A 23,580-nucleotide genomic window follows, 5' to 3' on the forward strand; every position below is an offset into this window, starting at 1 on the left:
CTTGAACCTACTTAAGTGCTTAACAACTATTTAATTGTTTTGGTGTTATCTAGACTTGACTATAGTTATCAGATATTCAAAGACCCACATTGGCATCAAAGTAATTTCGATCGCATGCATGCCCAAGCTTTTATCTGTGCTTGGGAGTATTTTTTACAAGTTGAATGTTCTGAAAAGCCACTACAACGTCACTGGGGGCAATTATCGTTGAGATACTCACCCTGCTACAGATGTTTTAACGGTTGCGTGGAGTACAGGATGCATAACTGGTCCAATGGGAAAGCTCCATTTGGACTCCGAATCCAACACAGTTCTCCCAATATCTCACATTATTTGAAACCTCCCAGAATGTAAATGAGTGATGAAATTATTCTCACCCGAGGACACTGTGGGATCAATGTTTGTTTGTTGTTTCACGCCACCCGCAGCAATAATCCATCCATATGACGGCGGCCTGCAAATAATCGAGCCTGGATCAGGCAGTCTAGTGATTGATATTGTGAGCAACGATCCAGGCCATCAGGGTACGATGACACGCTATAAACCAAGTCACAGAGCCTGACCTAATTCATTTGGTCGCCTCCTACAATCATCATAGGTTGCTGGAGAGCATTTAATATGCAGAATATCCACCGCGTGTGGGCTTAATGCTTACATATAAAGTATGGATGAGAATTCATTTGTCAAGAGAGCACATTGTGAAAAGGACGTTACCTACACTGTTTAGTATTAGCTCATCGAATGTCCTGCTGGGGAAAGTGCAGGTTGAAACCTTAATGGTGCAATACAAGGAACACAGTCAGCCTCTTCACTCGAAGAGATTCTTGGTGGAAACAGTCCTCCTCCTTAATAGATGAGATTCTTGGTTGAAATATGATGAGTGTCTTTTGCGTTACAAATTCATCATATTGCTGTTGCGTTTACTTGATTAAAAAACCCATAAACTCCCAACTGTTTTTGTATGGATCGTCTCCCATACTTTCGTCCTTGTAGAAATAATGAGTTGTCTTCGTTCTTTTCACATTTGCATTTTATGGCTACTTTCGTGTTTTTTCATGTTTCTATTCTTGAATACATGTCTGACCAGTTATATGATGTAGGTTACATCCTTTTGTGACCCAGATCGCCCTAATAACTTAAACTACTTCTTCACATTTCAGCGCTCTGAGACAACCCCAAACCTTCTTACAAATTGACGGGAATATGTATTGCAGATTTGAACAGATAGTTTAGAATCACATGCTATTTCAAGCATTGGTTAACTGTTCACAGGACTTTGCCTCAGCATAGTTAGACTTTAGGGAATAATATATAATATGGCTAAAGACATTAATCAAGGTAAAGTGCACATAAAAATGCAGCTTATATCCATGCGATGACATAGGAATACCGTAAGAATTGATGTCATGGTATACAACATACTTGTGATAGAGTATGAAGGAAGGCATATTTGAACAACATGTATTGTCCGTAACGTATCTATTTCTGTTTACAATGTATCTCTGAGAAGATTGAAGTATCCCCGGCTCAGAATGGGTCATGTCCCTGTACAAGCCATGGCGTTGAAGAACATACGAGAGGAAATGAGATGAAAGCATAGTGAGTTGTACCAAATGAAATAGCATAATAAAACATGTATGTATATATAAAGGTCTCAGTAGGATATTTTGTAATTGTAAAATAAACTATAGTTGTACCGATGTTGTCCTCTTTATTATATTCATATGTATTTCAGGTATTGCTGGGTGCGCCAGCCAGGCTTCTTGTTGTGCGGAAACCAATACACACTACGTGAACCATGTCTGTCAGTGCAGCCTTGACTGCTGGGGTCGAGGGAACCCATGGCTAAAGAAACCACCTAATCATGCAAGTAAAGATCAACCCTCATCAGACAGCAAGCGTCGAGGTACTAACGTTTTCAGACACTTGTGTTACTGACAATACACTAGGAACAAATTGAGCTGAGTTTCACTTAGTTTCAGTTTATCACTGAAAATAAACGAAATGCATAATTTATCATATAATTAGGAGGTTTTGCGAGAAGATAAAGCCAAAGGATACAAAAGGTATTCGTTGGATCATTACCGAATAAGAATAATGCCATTAAGAAAGGTCAGGAAGTTTCTACTCTCAGTGTTTACAAACAAACATGGTACCGCCCTTGTTGGCGATCAAGCGGGAATTGACCATCGAGGATCTGGACAAATCACTGGGATCATGGCTCACAGTTCAATTAACAAGTCATTCTTAGTTCAGATCGATGGGAATTCTTAGGTCAAACTGAAGGACATCATGAAATGTGAGAAAAGATTTGTGAGATATTGAAAGATTGTTCATTGTGTAATGTCATTGAAGATGAAAAACATTACTTTTTAATGTCCATTATGTGAAGAATTACGAACTCCTGACATAATTACATTAGGTAATAAGGCTTTAACCTGTTATACGAACTCCCCGTTAAACCCCATACCCTGCCAAAGTGCCAAAGTACAAAGGTGCTGGCATTTGCACCGAAACGTCAGTGGAAATAAAACAGTTGTCATATATATGTTGTCATGCGTATGTTTTTACAAATTCGGTCACACACATTTCAACCAAAGGTCAAACGCACTGAGGATAGTCTGTGACCTTAATATTCTGATAAGACTTTATGGGCGAGATATTCCTCGGTATTTGGCAAGTCTGTAAGCATGCTGGTGCTAGCGTACATCTCGGCGTTGAGCACTGTCCTGGCGATATATCCTTTCAGGAACACGTCCTTGTCCTGGGAGGAACGTGTCGAGGATCTGGTCAGCCGCTTGACCATCCAGGAAATACAAGACCAACTCGCTAATGGCCAAGGCCCCAGTCCTGCGATTCCAAGACTTGGGATTGGACAGTACGTGTTCTGGAGCGACTGTGGTAGAGGTGCCAACAATCAGAACGCTACGGCCTTTCCTCAGTTCATCGGACTTGGGGCTTCCTTTGAGTAAGTCTCAGAATATCTGCTGTTTTCTTTACGTATGGCTACACATGAATAACTGTATTGAGCAAAGGGGACATACAGTAGATGTAGCACAGACAATAGAAGGGCTGGCTATGCGGAGGACGTGAATTAAGGGATGCCCTGTCAATTTATGTAGTCATGCATTTCAGTTATAGATCCGCGTGCCTTAAAGTAGTAGGAAAGACTGAAGTGATGTAGGTCATGGACAATTACCACTTTGCTTAAACCCACAAGCATGGTATTGGGGGTGAAAAAGCAATTGTCATTGTCAGGGCGATTCTCGGAATTGAAACCACGACCATAGGATCGTGGCATTTCCTAAGAGATGCAACTCTGCAAAGCAATATTACGGCGGAGGACAAAGAAATGAACGTTGTACATTGCACCCATGTGGGGTATAGAAACCGGACCTTCAGCTTTAACCAACAGGTAACTCTACCGCCCATTCTCAAAATAACCTTCAGTCATACACCTCACAACAATGTAGGTATACTGCCTGCTTGACGTCCTGAAGATGCCTGTCTCATGTCTTGTTTCAACAGCAAACTGTTGGTCTACGAGATAGCAGCAGCGGCTGGAGCTGAACAGAGGGCTTGGTACAACTACTTCGTGAAGCACAAGTACCCCCTTGATATCCATATGGGAGCGACATGTCTTGACCCCAACGTTGACATGTTCCGAGACCCCCGCTGGGGCAGAGGCCAGGTGAGGGCCTATTCGTCAGTCGAATGAACATCTTATATTCACGAACATTGCCACTCTTTACATGTCAGAACGCCACACAAAAGTGTATTCATTATCTGTTGATGAGGAAAGGACGAAGTGATGACTGTGTTATCCGTTTCATGTCTTTAAGAGATATTGCTGGGAAGGTAGACACAAATAATTAAAACATATTTCTGTTTTCCTAAGAAATGTTGACGATTGGTTGCAGATGTATTATATGACAAATGTCAAGTAAACTGTCGATGGGGGCTCCATAAACACCTGTATTTTTGTGCATGTATAAAGAAACATTTCAATAAATATTAAAGTTTAGCAAGTAAGCCGGAATTGTATATTGTTCTATTATGAGTTTGTGTTTTGTTTCCCACATATCCTCCATATAGGAAACATTTGGAGAAGACCCTTTTCACATTGGCGAACTCACTGACCAACATATACACGGTCTCCACGGTTACCACCCACGGTACCTCCGGGTCAGTTCCACCTGTAACCATCTTGCCCTGTCCGCTGGACCGGACAGTTGGCCGATCAGTAGAATGGACTTTGATGCAAAGGTACATGCGATATCGTCCTATAAAATTTGAATAATCATTAACAAACGTGAACAATGGGTTTACTGAAATGGAAAATGGGTTAACGGAATTAGTTTGGCATACTGTAGGTAAGATAAGAACCTAGAGGTTTTGAAAATCTGACAGGTGTTACTTTCTGTAGACTAAACACTGTTTCAGAAAAGAGAATTACTCTAATTTTATACCACGTTTAGTAACATTGAGCCATCTCACGGTGGGGGACACAAGGGTGGACTTCACGTATTGTGTCAATGCCGGGAATCGAACCTGAATCTCCGCCGTGATGAGCCAACTCTTTAACCACTGGGCTACCCACCGTCATGGAAGAATCATCTCAGAATGCGCGCAGATGCATCAAATTTGTTTAGTGAATATATTTGGTCACTTTTTTAAGACAGTTGGTACTATGAGTGTAGACTAGTGGTCAAATCGTTCGCTAAAAGCTCACACACTATGGATCTTAAACGATTTAATCTACAGGCACGGTGCTTCAATAAAAATCGCGTTATGTTGAACACTATATCTTTGTAACACCCATTAGCTTTGAATATGTTAATCATCTTGTATTTTGATTGTTATGATACAAATTTAGCTGCATGTTATCATGAATGCGTTGTGAGTTGATTTTGTTGTTAGTCGTCTAAGGCGTCGTAAATCGCTGTACAGAGCTGTGTCCCTTGGGCGTGCCAGAAAACTTTGATCGTCGGTTTGAGTCCCAGATCACCATGATTATGTTCCAGGTTTGTCAGCAACACACCCATTCACCTAAGTGATAAACGTTTAATACATGAATCACTCCACATGAAGCCGACACGCTGAAAAACTGAAATTCTGCAACGATAAATCCGTCACTTTCTCCACTGCTTCCTCCAGGTGTCCGAGTACGACATGAGGACCTACTTTCTCCCGCCATTCAGACGGTGTGTAGAGTCGGGAACATACGCCTTTGTCTGTGCCTACAACAGGTAACGTACCATAGCCATTAACAGAAAAGCAATTGTAATTGCATAAAAGTGCGAATACATTCAGAGCAGAATTTGACTCACGGTTGCACACAGGTCGCCAGTAAATACAGATTGTCTGGCAATTCTACCCGCCGTAAATCGGAGCAAAATCTTCAAAGAGATAGTCACACTTGCATGAAGGGCATCCGCATTGAAAATCTTTGGACCTAACGACGTCACATCAAAGCTTTTTTCACGCCATTGAAGGCTGGGTGGCGTCATATTTCATGGATTTTCCGTGTTTAAGGGCGACTATGCAAATATCTTGGATTTGATTATAAGTTAATTGATTGTCGCTGATATTTCTGCCGTCATAGTTAATAATTCAGTTTCCTGATGTTATATGTTGTAAATCACATTTCAATGTATGAAGGCTATTCTGTGTGTACGTGTTTTCAGGTAACAAGTTTGATTGTTCTCTTGTTAAAAATCACCTGTGCGTTTCTTTTAGGGAAAGTATAGGTGCATGATTATTATCATTATAGAATATGTAGACAGGTGCATACATAGTTTCGACGCGTTATATAACCCAACAGCATCAACGGCATACCAGCTTGTGCAGACAAGGCCTTACTCACAGACATACTTCGTGGAGAGTGGAACTTCAAAGGATACATCGCCTCCGACGCCGGCGAGCTGACCTCCATCATTACAGACCGGCACTACCTCAACAACAGCGTTGATACAGCGGCGGCCTGTCTGAATGCTGGCTGCAACCTTGAACTTCAGTCTGGGGACTGGAAGATTTACAACTCTATTAGTAAGTAGCGTTGCAGAACTGTACTACTAATTGTTTTTAATGGTAATAATCAATTAGAAATTGTAATAAAGAAGCAAATATCACTGTCTACTTCGTGTATTGTTCACTTATAAACTGCCATGAAAAGAAAACAAACAACCATGTTTGATGGTGGCTAAAAATGAAACAAGCAAGAAATAGGTATTCGGTGATGCTGTAATGTACAGAGTGAAGCAGGTATTGTCATGATCAGTTTGAATCGGTTCACAGATACCAACAAAACAGCTTATAATTTTGGGTAAATATAAAACTCAGCCTCGATCTGATTGAAGAAAAATAAGTCAGCCTCAATAAAAAGCCTCGACCACAATATGGTCATCGTCATTAATACAGAGTCTTTAATGAGCAAAGCCATAATCTTTGTCAGAGAGACAGTGTGCCTGTAAGTCTTATTTATTAATATTCATTTCAAATCTTTCATTTCAAAATCTCATAACAATTGTTGACTGTGATGGGAAATGACCATTAAGCATCATTTACTCTTACATGGAATAGAAATACAACATAAACATATATATAAATAAAAATAGTTTATTGCAATAACCTAAACTGATAACCAAAAGAAATATTTCTATCAACATTGTTTGTTCCTAAAGCCAGAACAGGAAGGAACTTATATGGCCAAAAGACCTGAATTAACAACACCATTACAAGTTACGTCTTCAGAAGGTTGTTAGGGGATACAATGCTAGAAAGCCTTAGTCAACCTAAGGAATGAGCATGTCATGGACATTTTTAAAGGGTGGGATCTGTTTGACTGAATCTATTTTTGAAGGATCGACATTGATGCCATCCTTGCTGAAGATATGCCCGAAGTAGGTGCCTTGTTTTTTCTACAATTTACATTTGCTTGGTTTTAGTCCTGCTTCTTTGATCTTTTGGAATACTGCCTAGAGGTAAATCAAATGTTCCAAAAACGTTTCCGAAAGTATAATGATGTCATCTCCATATATTAGTAGGTACGCCAATTCATTTCTTTTTTGTCTCTGAAATGGTTTGCAGAAATGCAATTGCAGCATTTTCGAGGCCGACGGGGAGGTAATTCTATTCAAAAACACCATCGGGTGTAATGAAGGCTGTCTGGAACATTCTTTCCTAATGGGTGCGTTTTGCCTATAAAAAAGCTGTCTAATAGGTTAAGTGTCACCTGTTTCTATTTTGTGATGATGTTAGTACATTCCTCCAGTAGACGTGAGTATACATATGTCAAGTTGACTGGGTTTTGCTACATATGGTGTTGTAAGAAATGATTTTTTATTTTAAAAAAAATGCTTTATTATGCTGCTATTTTCATTGTTCTGTTTCAAAATCACCTACATCTGTACTGTTATTATGTTTTAGTGAACAGTGTGAAAATCTTGACATTCTTTCCACAGGTTGATGTTCAAGTGTGCCGTAAAAAATAGACCCTATAAATGAACCCTAAAACTGAAGAAAAAATAACCTGACTCTACCCCGAAAACCAGCCCCCTACCATCCTCCTCAATATCAAATGGCCCGCCCCTTAGATGTTCTTCCGCGAAGGTTGACTGTCATTGATTCATTGATTGACTGTCATTCATTTCACAGTGAACTTCACTTAGAGAAACACCAGTTTAGTGGTGTGACTATGTATTGCTATGTACAAATACAAATCATCCTTGTGAGGGTAGGGGACAGAGTTCCCAACACAAGCAAATGCTATTAAAGTATTAAAACAGTGTTAAACCTGCTTCTTCTAGTACCTGCTATCGAACAAGGCAAACTAACTGAAGACTTCGTCAGGGAAAGCGTCAGGCCTCTCTTCTACACCCGCTTCCGGATTGGAGAGTTCGACCCGCCCAGTATGAACCCTTATGCCACGCTGGACAAGGACCAGATTGTTCTCAGCTCTGAACACAGGGAACTGGCACTCAAGGCCGCTATCAACACTTTTGTGCTGTTGAAGAATGAAAATAACACACTACCGCTCCAGAAGAACTTCAAAAAAATAGCTGTTGGTATCAATATTAAACATACGAAAAACTTGTACAGGAATGCATTGGATTATATTATATAGCATTTAAAACTTACCACGTGCAGATGGTAAGTGTTCTGCATACCTGTGTGTATGGTATGAATGACACGGACGAAGCCTGGTGATGAACATCAACATTTGAAATGTTCCAGCTGTCAACTGTTGTTGCAGGTGGTTGGGCCGATGTCGAACGACAGTCAGGATCTGTTCGGGGACTACACGGCCTTCCCAGATTCACGCTTTGTAATCACCCCTTACATGGGACTGAAAAGACTGGCCAGCACGGTGTCCCTGGCCTCTGGATGTAATGACACCTGGTGTCAGAGGTATGACCCCCAGTCTGTGACAGCCGCCATACAGGGAGCTGACATTGTCTTTGTCTGTCTCGGACATGGTAAGGCGCGAAACTTCTGAATATAAGATTACAATACCAAATCGTCTTTAGCAGCATACATGTGCTATGAGAGGAATCAAGCGTGTTGTTTGCATTTTTGACTCTACGTGGTTTTTATATTTTACTATGATGTGTGCCATCTGATCTACATGAACGATGATTATATCATTAAACACAAATATGGGCTCTAACCACCCTCTGCTCTGATGTTTGTAATCAGGTACCTCTGTTGAGTCGGAGGGTAAAGACCGGACCACCATACAGCTGCCGGGCAGCCAGCTGCAGCTGCTGAAGGACGTCGTTGCAAATAGTAGGTACATTAGAAGACGCCGATAAAACATGATGAGATAAAGCATTGACCATGAGGCACAAGGAAGTGAGAGAGTTTTGTGTTTCAGTTATGTCATAGCATGTCAGCTAAATGTGGGAGGGAAGTCCAACGTGATGCAGGTCAAAGATGTTTACCACTTTGTTAAAACCAACGGCCTCGGGTATGGTGCTAACAAACCAAGAATCGTGATCAGGTCGAATATGGGTTTCGAAGCAATCATTTGTGCCCAACGTACTTGAAAGAATTGAACATAAGAAATACTGGTTCATGTTTCAGCGGAGAAGCCGGTGGTACTGTTATTGTTTAACGGCGGTCCTGTTGAGATATCCTGGGCCGTGGACAATCCGGGTGTGTCCGCCATCTTGGAATGTTATCTTCCCGGTCAGACTGCCGGAGACGCTGTGTACGCTTCTCTGACTAACAATGGTTCCTTCTCTGCGCCGGCAGGAAGACTGAGTTATACATGGCCAACCAGTGATGAACAGGTACACATTCACTAAGAATTATATCAAAGAATGAAAATGATTGATATCTTAGTCCTCGTCAGAATGTTCATTACCACGTCATTTTGACTTTCTGGGGAGCTTGGCATGATATTCCACATGGATATTCCGTTGCTTTTGATCATTAGCATCAGGTAAACCATCTTCCCGAGGCAGGGGGGTTAACTGACTGTAAAAGTCCAATTTGCACCCATACCGAACTAGGCTGGAATTCCTGGGCTCGATCGTTGCGCCACCAGGGACCATAACGTAGTTCTGTCCCTTCTATGTACCTCCTATTGACTAATCAGATTCGACTTCTCATATCACTTGCATTTGCTTTAAACAAAATGACGTTGCTCAGTCAGGACGATCTGATCGATAATCAAGATCTTGCGATGTGAATCAAATCATGTGCGCACCTTGATTAAAAACATGAAAAGATTAAAAAAAATATCTCTAGACGCCGAGTTGTCGGTTCACATGCTTTGCAAATCCTACAATCGGCCAAAATCTGCACAGCATTTTACGAACCGGATGACGATTTCATTCCGCGATTTTGATTTGACAATGCATAGACTCGTTAGTCCAACCAAAATATGACTCCATAATTCCAGCCTAGTTCGGCAAGGGTGGAAATTAGACTTTTATAGTCAGTAAACTCCCTTGCCTCGGGAAGATGCAGCTAAACAGACTTTAAATGAAACAATATGCCAATGAGTGCCTTAATTCTGTTCCTGTATCCGAGTAATATCATGAATTATTTGAGTGCTGCTGTAATCTTGTTTTCAGATACCAGGTATGACTAATTTTTCTATGACTGAGAGGACGTACTGGTATTTCACCCAAGAACCACTTTTCCCATTCGGCTACGGGCTTTCCTACACGACATTTAAATATTCGAACTTCAGCTTTGACACTGAGGTCAATGCTGGTGATGATTTGTCGGGGCGGCTGATTGTAACTAACACCGGAAACTACGATGCTGATGAAGTAAGTTTGATCCTAAGTTAAACAGTGATAGTTACATTTAGTGAATAGTTGGACGGGGGTAACGGGCGTATTTTGTGATCATACATTGTATCTGTTATTTGTATTTTCTGTTTATGCAGTATTTTGTATACGTATGTGCATGGGTGTGTACATGTTTAGGTTATATAAATGAACCAACGTTTACAATAGTAGGTCTATATTTTTACCAAACTACCGTCAAGTAAAACACCTGCATGGTTTTTATCACTTGTGCTGAAGGTTGACAACCTTGAAATTGTACATGTAAGTGTATGTATACCCTATAATCTAATATGTTGGAAATATACTAAAAATTAAAAGAAATTTATTTCTAGAAAATAAGGTAAACCAAACATACCAAAGGACATTTTGAGTTCGAAGTCCTGCCGAAAGAACATGTCAAACTTGTCTGGCCATGTCTACGACGCTCGCGCCTTTTGGCATGACAAACTGGTCAAATCCTATCCACAAATCCACGTTTGTGACAGGTTGACAGTGTGTATGTTTTAAAGATTATAGGTAACATTTTGTCAATCAAACGTTTGTGCGCGTTGAATTGAAAGTACACGCGTGGTTCACAGCAGTGTCTGTATGTGCATGTATCGTAGGCAAACATCGTTCAATGTTTCATCAAGTATACTTCATCTTAATATTTATATCAAGTGTATAAAATGTCTTTTAAGGAAATGTTCAATCATTGAGTTCAGTTATACATTTAGTTTAAGTTAGTTCATGGATGATATCTACAAGATAAATCTTAAGTTCCATTGTTTAACTATTTTGTGATTGCTTCATATTTAGAACACGATGTTCACCTGCATGTATTCATAATTCTTTATTTTGTGTTCGCGAACATTCAACTCAGATGACATAAAACCTTCAGCGGTTTATTATTGAGCTTATCAGGGCCTATGATGTCGTGTTATGGTCAAATGTAATGTCGTGTTTATTTCAGGTGATTCAGGTGTATATCTCATGGAAGAATATATCAATGACTGTGCCCAAAGTAAAGTTGGTTCAGTTTCTACGTGTAGCTGTACATCACGGTGGGGATATAGGCTTCGGTTTCAGCATTGCTGCTAGGGACATGGCGGTGTGGCAGGATGACCTTGGATGGGTAATCAAACAAGGTATTAATTCTCTTGAAGTTGCTCTCCCTTTACAGGTACACTGTGTTGATGTTGGGAACGTGAATCCCTTATTTGTATTATCAATTGCTCATATTGTACGGACAATTATTCTTGGCTCATATTGTGTGAGAGATTATTCTTTGATCATTTTGTTCGAGATCATATTACTGTTATAACTCTTAATTGTAGAGAAATAATGAACATAGTTTAGATTTAATGAATATACAGTAATATGGCTAATCATTATTAAACGTTTTTGCGCTTTAAAATTAAGGTTATGGAAATAAATTATCATTAACAAACATTAGTAGACACTAGATACAGAATCATTCAGTGTAGCATACACTTACTTCGATATCTAAGTAAATGTCCACTGATGAAATGTGTGTTGTGTTCATCAGGTGTGATGAATATCTACGTCGGTGGGCAACAGCCAAACCAGAAGCGTTCAGTCGGCTCCAACGTAGAACAGGGACAATTTACTATTGTTGGTGAAAAGATTTTAGGAAGATTTTAGTAAACATCGTTAATTAATGAGTCTAATGCCTTTGTAATCAGCACAGTTCTGTCCTATCCTTTACCGTTCACTTTTTACTTCCGGTAAAACAAATGGAGTAAATGGAGTACGTTTTGCTAATACCAGATTATTACTTCTGTTTATATAAACAAAATGTGTGCGTGTGTGTGTGTGTGTGTGTGTGTGTGTGTGTGTGTGTGTGTGTGTGTGTGTGTGTGTTGTGTGTGTCTATGTATGTGTAGATTCCGACCCATGTGTTCAAAAGCCACAAAAAGATGACAAAATGGCGAACATCACGTGACGATCACATGCCGTTTGTAGAGACCGAGTGATTACATCTGCAGCAAGCGCGCAGCCAAGAACGGCACCATACGTTTTGATTGAAAACGCTATATGCATATGGAGAGGACTTGTAACATGTGCGTATGGAGGGGATTTGCAACATGTGCGTTTGGCGAGTATTTGCAATATGTGCGTATGGAGAGGATTTGTAACATACGCGTATGGAGAGGATTTGTGCGTATAGAGAGGATTTGCAACATGTGCGTATAGAGAGGATTTGCAACATGTGCGTTTGGAGAGGATTTGTAACATACGCGTATGGAGAGGATTTGTGCGTATAGAGAGGATTTGCAACATGTGTGTATAGAGAGGATTTGCATCATGTGCGTATGGAGAGGATTTGCAACATGTGCGTTTGGAGAGGATTTGTAACATACGCGTATGGAGAGGATTTGTGCGTATAGAGAGGATTTGCAACATGTGCGTATAGAGAGGATTTGCATCATGTGCGTATGGAGAGGATTTGCATCATGTGCGTATGGAGAGGATTTGCAACATGTGCGTTTGGAGAGGATTTGCAACATGTGCGTTTGGAGAGGATTTGCAACATGTGCGTATGGAGAGGATTTGCAACATGTGCGTTTGGAGAGGATTTGTAACATACGCGTATGGAGAGGATTTGTGCGTATAGAGAGGATTTGCAACATGTGCGTATAGAGAGGATTTGCAACATGTGCGTTTGGAGAGGATTTGTAACATACGCGTATGGAGAGGATTTGTGCGTATAGAGAGGATTTGCAACATGTGCGTATAGAGAGGATTTGCATCATGTGCGTATGGAGAGGATTTGCATCATGTGCGTTTGGAGAGGATTTGTAACATACGCGTATGGAGAGGATTTGTGCGTATAGAGAGGATTTGCAACATGTGCGTATAGAGAGGATTTGCATCATGTGCGTATGGAGAGGATTTGTAACATACGCGTATGGAGAGGATTTGTGCGTATAGAGAGGATTTGTGCGTATAGAGAGGATTTGCATCATGTGCGTATGGAGAGGATTTGCATCATGTGCGTATGGAGAGGATTTGCAACATGTGCGTTTGGAGAGGATTTGCAACATGTGCGTTTGGAGAGGATTTGTAACATACGCGTATGGAGAGGATTTGTGCGTATAGAGAGGATTTGTGCGTATAGAGAGGATTTGCATCATGTGCGTATGGAGAGGATTTGCATCATGTGCGTATGGAGAGGATTTGCAACATGTGCGTTTGGAGAGGATTTGCAACATGTGCGTATGGAGAGGATTTGCAACATGTGCGTTTGGAGAGGATTTGTAACATACGCGTATGGAGAGGATTTGTGCGTATAGAGAGGATTTGCAACATGTGCGTATAGAGAGGATTTGCAACATGTGCGTATAGAGAGGATTTGCAACATGTGCGTTTGGAGAGGATTTGCAACATGTGCGTATGGAGAGGATTTGCAACATGTGCGTTTGGAGAGGATTTGTAACATACGCGTATGGAGAGGATTTGTGCGTATAGAGAGGATTTGCAACATGTGCGTATAGAGAGGATTTGCATCATGTGCGTATGGAGAGGATTTGCATCATGTGCGTATGGAGAGGATTTGCAACATGTGCGTATAGAGAGGATTTGCAACATGTGCGTATAGAGAGGATTTGCAACATGTGCGTTTGGAGAGGATTTGCAACATGTGCGTATGGAGAGGATTTGCAACATGTGCGTATGGAGAGGATTTGCAACATGTGCGTTTGGAGAGGATTTGTAACATACGCGTATGGAGAGGATTTGTGCGTATAGAGAGGATTTGCAACATGTGCGTATAGAGAGGATTTGCATCATGTGCGTATGGAGAGGATTTGCATCATGTGCGTATGGAGAGGATTTGCATCATGTGCGTATGGAGAGGATTTGCAACATGTGCGTTTGGAGAGGATTTGCAACATGTGCGTATGGAGAGGATTTGCAACATGTGCGTTTGGAGAGGATTTGTAACATACGCGTATGGAGAGGATTTGTGCGTATAGAGAGGATTTGCAACATGTGCGTATAGAGAGGATTTGCAACATGTGCGTATAGAGAGGATTTGCAACATGTGCGTTTGGAGAGGATTTGCAACATGGGCGTATGGAGAGGATTTGCAACATGTGCGTATGGAGAGGATTTGCAACATGTGCGTTTGGAGAGGATTTGCAACATGTGCGTATGGAGAGGATTTGTAACATACGCGTATGGAGAGGATTTGTGCGTATAGAGAGGATTTGCAACATGTGCGTATAGAGAGGATTTGCAACATGTGCGTATAGAGAGGATTTGCAACATGTGCGTTTGGAGAGGATTTGCAACATGTGCGTATGGAGAGGATTTGCAACATGTGCGTATGGAGAGGATTTGCAACATGTGCGTTTGGAGAGGATTTGCAATATACGCGTATGGAGAGGATTTGTAACATGTGCGTATGGAGAGGATTAACAACATGGGTAACATATAGAATAGTTTACTCGAATCTCGGATTTACGACTTCTGTCCAAGTGACTGAACGCTGTAATTTCCTCACCAATGTCTCAGGACTCTTATTCATCGCTCACTCACTCAAATAATCCGTAAATCTTCTGAGACCAAGCGAGAGTATGTACGTTAAGAGGGGATGTTCCCAATGTGTACGCCTAAATGACAAAATTAACAATCAGTCAAGTGTTATCATAATGTCTTTATTCTTATCAAGATATGCTGCACGTGATTTCCAAACTTTAAACACTAATCCTGCACGAGACTGATGTGTTCATAAGCGTCGATTCACACAATATACCGGTATGTTCGTTGGTGCGTCGATTCACACAGTATACCAGTATGTTCGTTGGTGCGTCGATTCACACAGTATACCAGTATGTTCGTTGGTGTGTCGATTCACACAGTAGACCAGTATGTTCGTTGGTGCGTCGATTCACATAATATACCAGTATGTTCGTTGGTGCGTCGATTCACACAGTAGACCAGTATGTTCGTTGGTGCGTCGATTCACACAATATACCAGTATGTTCGTTGGTGCGTCGATTCACACAATATACCGGTATGTTCGTTGGTGCGTCGATTCACACAATATACCAGTATGTTCGTTGGTGCGTCGATTCACACAGTATACCAGTATGTTCGTTGGTGCGTCGATTCACACAATATACCAGTATGTTCGTTGGTGCGTCGATTCACACAGTATACCAGTATGTTCGTTGGTGCGTCGATTCACACAGTAGACCAGTATGTTCGTTGGTGCGTCGATTCACACAGTAGACCAGTATGTTCGTTGGTGCGTCGATTCACACAATATACCAGTATGTTCGTGGGTGCGTCGATTCACACAATATACCAGTGTGTTCGTTGGTGCGTCGATTCACACAGTATACCAGTATGTTCGTTGGTGCGTCGATTCACACAATATACCAGTATGTTCGTTGGTGTGTCGATTCACACAATATACCAGTATGTTCGTTGGTGCGTCGATTCACATAATATACCAGTATGTTCGTTGGTGCGTCGATTCACACAGTATACCAGTATGTTCGTTGGTGTGTCGATTCACACAATATACCAGTATGTTCGTTGGTGCGTCGATTCACACAGTATACCGGTATGTTCGTTGGTGCGTCGATTCACACAATATACCAGTATGTTCGTTGGTGCGTCGATTTACACAATATACCAGTATGTTCGTTGGTGCGTCGATTCACACAATATACCAGTATGTTCGTTGGTGCGTCGATTCACACAATATACCAGTATGTTCGTTGGTGCGTCGATCACACTATATTCCAGTATGTTCGTTGGTGCGTCGATTCACACAGTATACCAGTATGTTCGTTGGTGCGTCGATTCACACAGTATACCAGTATGTTCGTTGGTGCGTCGATTCACACAATATACCAGTATGTTCACTGGTGCGTCGATTCACACAATATACCAGTATGTTCGTTGGTGCGTCGATTCACATAATATACCAGTATGTTCGTTGGTGCGTCGATTCACACAATATACCAGTATGTTCGTTGGTGCGTCGATTCACATAATATACCAGTATGTTCGTTGGTGCGTCGATTCACACAATATACCAGTATGTTCGTTGGTGCGTCGATTCACACAATATACCAGTATGTTCGTTGGTGCGTCGATTCACACAGTATACCAGTATGTTCGTTGGTGCGTCGATTCACACAATATACCAGTATGTTCGTTGGTGCGTCGATTCACACAATATACCAGTATGTTCGTTGGTGCGTCGATTTACATAATATACCAGTATGTTCGTTCGTGCGTCGATTCACATAATATACCAGTATGATCGTTGGTGCGTCGATTCACATAATATACCCGTATGTTCGTTGGTGCGTCGAACCAATAAAATGTCTCTTAAATATGAGTCATTCTTCATATATTAACCAACATGCGTGGTATTCGCGTATCTTTGATCGGTGAGTATGTAATGTTGCTGAAACTAAATGTATATGGCGAAACAATGTACACGTGTTCAAGTTTGTCTGAACCGGGAACCCTCAACACCCATGTTTGGGATGTCATGCGAGATCAAAGTAATTAGTTACATTCTGAAGTGTAGGCACTAGAATTTATTTTCCACTTCCTTCTTGGACTGTCTATTGTTGTGTGACAGCTACGGGCATGGATTTCCTCGCCGCGAAAGGTTGCAATATTGACGCACTCGATCTCATGTATTGGCTTTTGAAATATCGAGATTTTACGTGCGCTTTCGCCAATATTTCTTTTTGAGAAAATACATTTGCAAAAGATATCCCTTAACTAATATTTCATAAACAAGTCAATCGTAAATCTTTAGACGTGCGGAGGCGTATCTAAACAGTGGGCAAACAAACGTGATACGAGATTACAACAGGCTTTAAAGTATATATATATACAACGTCAACGCAAAACAATAAACAGAATAAACCCAGTATCCGCCGAAACAGATTCCATTTCATCATTTAAGGCAAAATAGCGATGCAAATTATATTTCACAAACGTACACTTGCATTATTAAGGAGTTCCTTTCTAGCTCAGAAGCCGAAACAATAACAATTAAGTATGTCAGAATATATTGCGAAATTATGTCAAATATCAAGCAAAAAACAATGTCTCAGCGCTTCATGAATTTCGGATTGAATCAAGTTTCCCGTGACAACGGGACGACATCATGAGCACAACCCACGAAATTTGGGCATGATGACGTGCAATCAGCCATGTCACCAAATCTGAGCACTGGATGTATTTCAATCACTTCGGACATGCAACATAGGCCTCGGGGGGCCTACCAGTATTCGAATCGAAATATTCCTTTCTCCCCTACCCCAGAGATCAAACATGTTCACAAGAAGCACAAAGAAGTGCTTAAATGACGTAAATGGTTGACGTAAATAAAGATACACATAGTTCCATATGAGTAATTAACATTCAATAAATGTGACACGTAACTATGGGTGTCTGGACACAAATCAACTGGGGATACAATGGGGATTTGTCAGTTCATTTCGGATTTGTCGGTTCCGATCATTAGCATTATGCGTCTGCAGAAACCTGTTAAAAATTCTGCAAATCTCAGAGTATGACTCATTGAACATATTGGCTACCTCTCGCTGAGTTCTACCAGTTTGAATCATGCCAATATCCACGAGGCGTTCATTCGTTCATGAAGTGACGCATTCCTAATCTGATCACAAAAACAGCATTAAAGTGAGAATAGAGAGCTTTCGTGTTACTGTTGTTCATGAAAATCTACAATGCTAACGGCTCAGAACGACCTAACGACCTTTCACTGAAGTGTCAAAATGAAGAGTAACTCCCCTACCTAAGGCATCGGAGACTTGTACCGTCCACGTGCAAGGTTTCGGGCGTGTTGGGGCGTTTGGTTTCGGTTAAAAAACCATTCTGGCCGTCATTTTTGAAAACCGATCTTTCTCATGACGACCGATCATAACATATATATTTTATGACCCCCTACTTTTTTTTACAGTATGTATTGGTCAAACTTCAACAAATATGACTTTTAACGAGTCCAGAGGGCCTTGTGACGCACAAAATAGCAGCTACAAGCTACAAGTATACTGTAGAAAAGGACTGGGATGTAACGAGGCCAACGCACCAAGTTTGCTCGAGGACGAATTCACACTGTCCACTGTAAATATCCCTATAAAATGATATACTCATTTCAAGCCAATACCTTTTGCTACGTTTGGCGCTGGCGTCTTCAAAGGCTAAAAATATCATGTTGTTTCGATGCCGAGCCAAAATCCATGCTAAGGCTTTGTATCGCTAACTTACGGATTTTATTGTTTATTGGATCGTGTATTGATGCCATCGACTGGACGTGTTTTGGCGCGTGGAATTTGTGTATATGATCAAATAATGGAAGAGTCAATACATAGCAGTGGATAAGTTTAATGATAACACATTATTTCAATTCACTTTTGTCTTCTTTTGATGCAAGGCAAAAATATCAGTAGACAAGGAGACATGAAGCTACAGATAATTCTATAAAAGCTGTAAACCCTAATACGAGTGAGTGAGTGAGTATGGTTTTACGCCACTTTTAGCAATATTCCAGCCATATCACGGCGGGAGACACCAGAAATGGGTTTCACACATTGTACCCATGTCGGGAATCGAACTCGGGGCTTCGGCGTGACGAGCGAACGCTTTAACCACTAGGCTACCCGACCGCCTCTATTTGTATATGTGCATACCATTACGCTCTTCTTCTGGTCTAAGCTAGTACAAAGTAGCCGTGCCAACTTACACTTATCAGAGAGGTACACCAAGTACGTGATCTAGATAACCGGTTATCTTGTTAAAGCCTCGGTGGCTGAGTGGTTTAGATCGCTGACTTTGTGTGCTGGCGATTTGGTGCCTCACTCTGACAGTACTAGAAAAAGTACTAGAATTTATGCTTTACAAAGGAAGTGTTATTCCAAATAGAACATTTGTAACATGGGATATAGGAATATATGTTACAGAGTAATATGTGGTTTTCCAGAACAGGTTTTGATGACGTACAATATTAATGGATCAGTAGCTACAAGAATGAAACGCCCAAGTAGAAACTGCCTCAAATTTACCAACTTATAGCCTCGTGTATATAATCGTCTCATACACCGAGGAACACAGCCTGAAATGAAAAAAAGTGCTGTTCTGGTTTGAACAGTATGTCAGTTGTACCGCAGCATGTCAGCTTGTCAGGCTTGCCAGTTAGATGATGTGCAAACTGACTGTTTATTACAGTGTCATCTTCAGATTGAAGTGAAAATGTGAAATTGCACACTCGCCCGTTCGATAGAATAACTTGACCTGTAACTTCTTTGTGCGTAGATGGTCATTCCGACAAATCAAATCATCCTCAAAATGATAGTTTAGTCAAAACGCCAGGGAAGAGTCTCGATTATCTGCAGGAAAAGGTAAAATCGTGGTGACAATTCTATGAAAGAATCACTCAAAACCATTGAAGACACAAGAAACGTCACATGGAAACTGAGGGACAAAAGAAACGCAACCAAATACATACTGGTCGTCAGTTTTCACCAAATTTGATATACAGCACGAAAACAGTTGGGAACACATAGCTGGAATACAATTTACCTATTCTCCGTGACCATGTGCACGTCGTTACATTGATGAGGTTTTGCGGCCTGTGGTACTGCCTTTCCTGCAACAACACCCATGGACGCTGTTTCAGCAGCAGGACAACGCCACCCCTCACACAGCTCGAGTCACTAGCGACTTTCTGAACGCCAATAACGTGGCCGCATTACATTGGCCAGCCAGATCACCGGACTTGTCGACCATAGAGCACCTCTGGGACCAACTTGGACGCAGGATTTGGAAACGTCAACAGCCGCCGCCATTGACGAGGGATGCCTTGGCAATTGCCCTGCAGGAAGAATGGCGTAGGATCCCTAATCAGGATGTCGGGAGATGTGTACTCAGTTCGACGTCGTGTTAGGGCCTGCATCGTTGTTGGAGGGGGTCACATCCGATACTGAGCCATGTGTGTAGCACGTGACTTTGAAAGAGATCGACGGTGTGATCGCGGGATTTCGCGGGACAGTGCGCCCAGCATGATAAACGTGTCTGCAGAACTTTAGGTACATGGTTTTTGATCTTGTCATTTTCAAATACCGTTTTTGATTAATTGTTTTTTCATAACAAAACATCTGTTACTAAATTTTGCGTCTGTTTTGTTTAAGACCAGAAAATTGTTTGGTGGCGTTTTCGTTTGCCCGTTAATCTGAACGACATTCTCTTAACATATTCCAGGCATATTCCAGGGCATGGCCACTATAAAGGTGCTACTGTTGTAATGTCCCCAAGTGTTCTTCGAACTTGGTGTTGATACTCTTTTCATATTAAGCACGCATTACTTCCGAAGGTCATGTCGGACATCCTCAGTACAGATATGGTGTGCAAAGACGTAAACAAAATCAGTTTCCATATTTCAAACTGTGTCACAGGACAATAGGTAGACACCAGCTTGGTGATACTTCGTCGGCTCTCATTAAGTGCACTGGATGGGGTATAGTTCTGAGGAGCTTCGTGGAATACATTCCAGAGTTAGGGCACTTGGCGTGTCATTTGCAGATCTGCTCGGACTGGATTCCTTTCCGTTGAACAAAAGGTCGGTCACATGACCGCGAAACTGAAGTTTATGAGCAAATGAACGAAACATTTTGGCGTACATCATGAGGGAAAAACCATGGGAAATCCCAAGCATGAATAAATCATGAAGACCCTTAACCTTGAACTTAGCGTTTTAGCATACATTTGTATAAATCAATCAGAGTGCTTCATTGTTTTCCCCCCTTTCAATGATATCCTCGCTACAACCCATCCTAGAGAACAAAACGAAGGAAAGCACATAAAACATATCGTAGTATCTACTCGACCCCTGTCAGGACTTCAGTGACAGACTACTGCAATCTATGAATTTACCTTAGTATCTGTTGGACACATCTCTACAATCACCTTTAAATGATCGGCCAACTGATCAGTGAAGATAACACTTGTAATAGCCATTGTTAATGAAACAACTCTCTCCCGTCACGTTTATCGTGTCGGCCATTGTGACACTTGACGTAAACGTTTTATGATGCGCTGTCATTCTGGCTGACCTACTGAGGTATTTGTTCTAAAGAAACTACAGAAGGTGCTCCTGTAGAGCATATTGCGCATACATACTCTCATGTCACCTATCGTTCTGAGGAACTATTTTATTCCACTATACAGCTGTTGTATGGCTGTCAGTGTAAACATGAAGTCACACGCACTAATAATTGCGTATAGATCTAGGTTAGCATCGCCGATTCCACATTTAATTTAAACTGGTGCTACATCTACAGCAACTGATGTTGGTTGTACATGATGCGCTACAATCTCCAAAACCAACATATGCACATACAGGTTTTCCGTTGGCGTTTCCCACAAAACACAATCCAGAATCCAAAGCATGTATATATGTTCCACCGACGCGTAGAGGAGTCTGGAACGATAAAATAAAGGCATGAATGAGTGATATTCGCTCAACACCATTTTGACCGTAGTTATGTTATTGTTTGAAGAAAAGCTCTAAGTGACCTAATTGAGCCGACTTTGTTAAAAATGACGAGCATGGGTGTGGTGCTGAGATTCGAACTAATAATCACCATGTCATGCTTTCGCTTTACATAATTGTTTGGGTGACGGGTGAAATTATGTACAGTAAGGTAAGTATCACAGATGGTATATGAATGTTGACCTAAATGGGGCCATGAGTTATGATTTCTTCTGAAGAATGTCCTCATTGATAATACACATGTGAACTTTCCGTACACTACATTTAAACGAGAGGTTGGCACCCAATTGCCACCCATATTGTGCTCCCCTTCTTGCTAATCTGTTTCTTTAAGCATCGGAATTTCGGATTGGCAAAATCAAAACAAGGCAATTTGGTCGAGAAGTTTAACTTAAGCTTCAGCTAGACCGATTGACCAGAAAAACACGCAATATTTCCAAATTTGACGTTTCATTGACAAAAATAATGTCGAACGCAATTCCCTATTTTGAACGATATGTTTCCGTGTTTTTCTGCAGATGAACAATTGGCTTGCCTTAGCATGTGTTTGTGATGGGTTCCACCGGTGAGGCAGGATACACACACCTTTTGTTGATCACCTGGTACATCAGTATTTGCTAGTGATTCATAAACAAATGCTTTTAAGATGTAGTCAGAATCGTACAATGGACCCTGCTCTTAGTTGAGATTTCGAATGATAATGGATATTTTTTTGTTGCTTTTATGTTGATGTCTTCTGAAAATGTCTCCAAAAGAGAAGACTGAAACTTTTTATATGGCTGTATGCATAGTCAAGTTTGTCCAACTCATCGTTAACTTCATTCAAACCGGTGTGCCACGGAAGAGGGTGCAATTTAAAAAAAAAAAAATTCAAGTTCTCATGATCATTTGGACCTGACATAATGTGCTAAACCCAAATATTTGTGTTTCTCCCCATAAAGTTAAAGTGTTTATAACCTGCTTCTGCTGAGGCCATATTAAACATAGGATTCGAACCTCTTGAACAAAATCCCGTCGTGGGACCGATGGTAGATAAGAATGTGTCCTCAGCACCAAATTGCTGGTCATTAGAGGCGACCGAATTGTGCAACCCATTTGCCGTGAGGTGTACCCCTGTGTTGGTGGATGAGGGGAGTCTGGTAGACGAGGGCGGGGAGCTGGGGTGCAGAACCACTTTGTCTCATTATGTCTAATAATTACTCTGATTCAAAAAGGAAACATTTAGATGCTAGCTCATCTGATGACGAAATTGATCTCCAACTGGATTCCTTGGATCGATTCATTGTGATCGAGGCATCAAATCATCAACCCATGAAACTGAACCTATTTGCCATTTCGCAGGCTATCATTGGCTGTTGTGGTGAGGTTAAAAATGTCACCCGCCTCCATAATGGCTCCATACTGGTGGAGTATGTACGGAGGCAGCAATCTCTTAACTTTTTATCGCTCAGCCAGTATGCAGATGTGGAGGTTGTTGTCTCAGCACACAGAACGCTGAGCTCATGTTGAGACATCGTAAGAGACAGCACGATGTCTGACATGAGTGAAGATGAGATTGCTGCAGAACTGGCACAACAAGGAGTTCCAGCTATCAAATGATTCACGTGAAAACAGGATAACAACATCATCCAGACTTGAATCTGAACCTTTTCACTTTCGAAAATTCTTGATTCAATCAAATCTGACTATTTTAATATCGGAGTGGAGGTTTATGTCCCAAACCCA

At 41.2% G+C, this 23,580-nt stretch overlaps 1 protein-coding gene across 1 annotated transcript; it reads left to right on the forward strand.

Annotated features, from left to right (window-relative positions):
- The first annotated feature begins 2,664 nt into the window (after window positions 1-2,664).
- Window positions 2,665-11,984, forward strand: LOC139457779 (uncharacterized). The gene is made up of 12 exons (XM_071239127.1): window positions 2,665-2,968; window positions 3,529-3,691; window positions 4,096-4,266; window positions 5,158-5,249; window positions 5,825-6,048; window positions 7,809-8,062; window positions 8,255-8,477; window positions 8,698-8,787; window positions 9,085-9,293; window positions 10,083-10,283; window positions 11,257-11,431; window positions 11,833-11,984. The coding sequence occupies exons 1-12, from the start codon at window positions 2,691-2,693 to the stop codon at window positions 11,946-11,948; spliced, it is 2,196 nt and encodes a 731-aa protein (XP_071095228.1). The 5' UTR covers window positions 2,665-2,690; the 3' UTR covers window positions 11,949-11,984.
- Window positions 11,985-23,580: the final 11,596 nt, after the last annotated feature.

This window comes from Haliotis cracherodii, unplaced genomic scaffold, assembly GCF_022045235.1.
Source record: "Haliotis cracherodii isolate W230 unplaced genomic scaffold, xgHalCrac1.p SCAF_12, whole genome shotgun sequence".
NCBI classification, from domain to species: Eukaryota; Metazoa; Mollusca; class Gastropoda; order Lepetellida; family Haliotidae; genus Haliotis; species Haliotis cracherodii.

Bases quoted from the DNA above. Each gene is read 5' to 3' on its own strand.
- LOC139457779 (XM_071239127.1), top strand. From the start codon at position 2,691: ATGCTGGTGCTAGCGTACATCTCGGCGTTGAGCACTGTCCTGGCGATA. The intron at 5,250-5,824 runs GTAACGTACCAT...ATAACCCAACAG, and splicing joins TTTGTCTGTGCCTACAACAG to CATCAACGGCATACCAGCTT. The intron at 6,049-7,808 runs GTAAGTAGCGTT...TGCTTCTTCTAG, and splicing joins GAAGATTTACAACTCTATTA to TACCTGCTATCGAACAAGGC.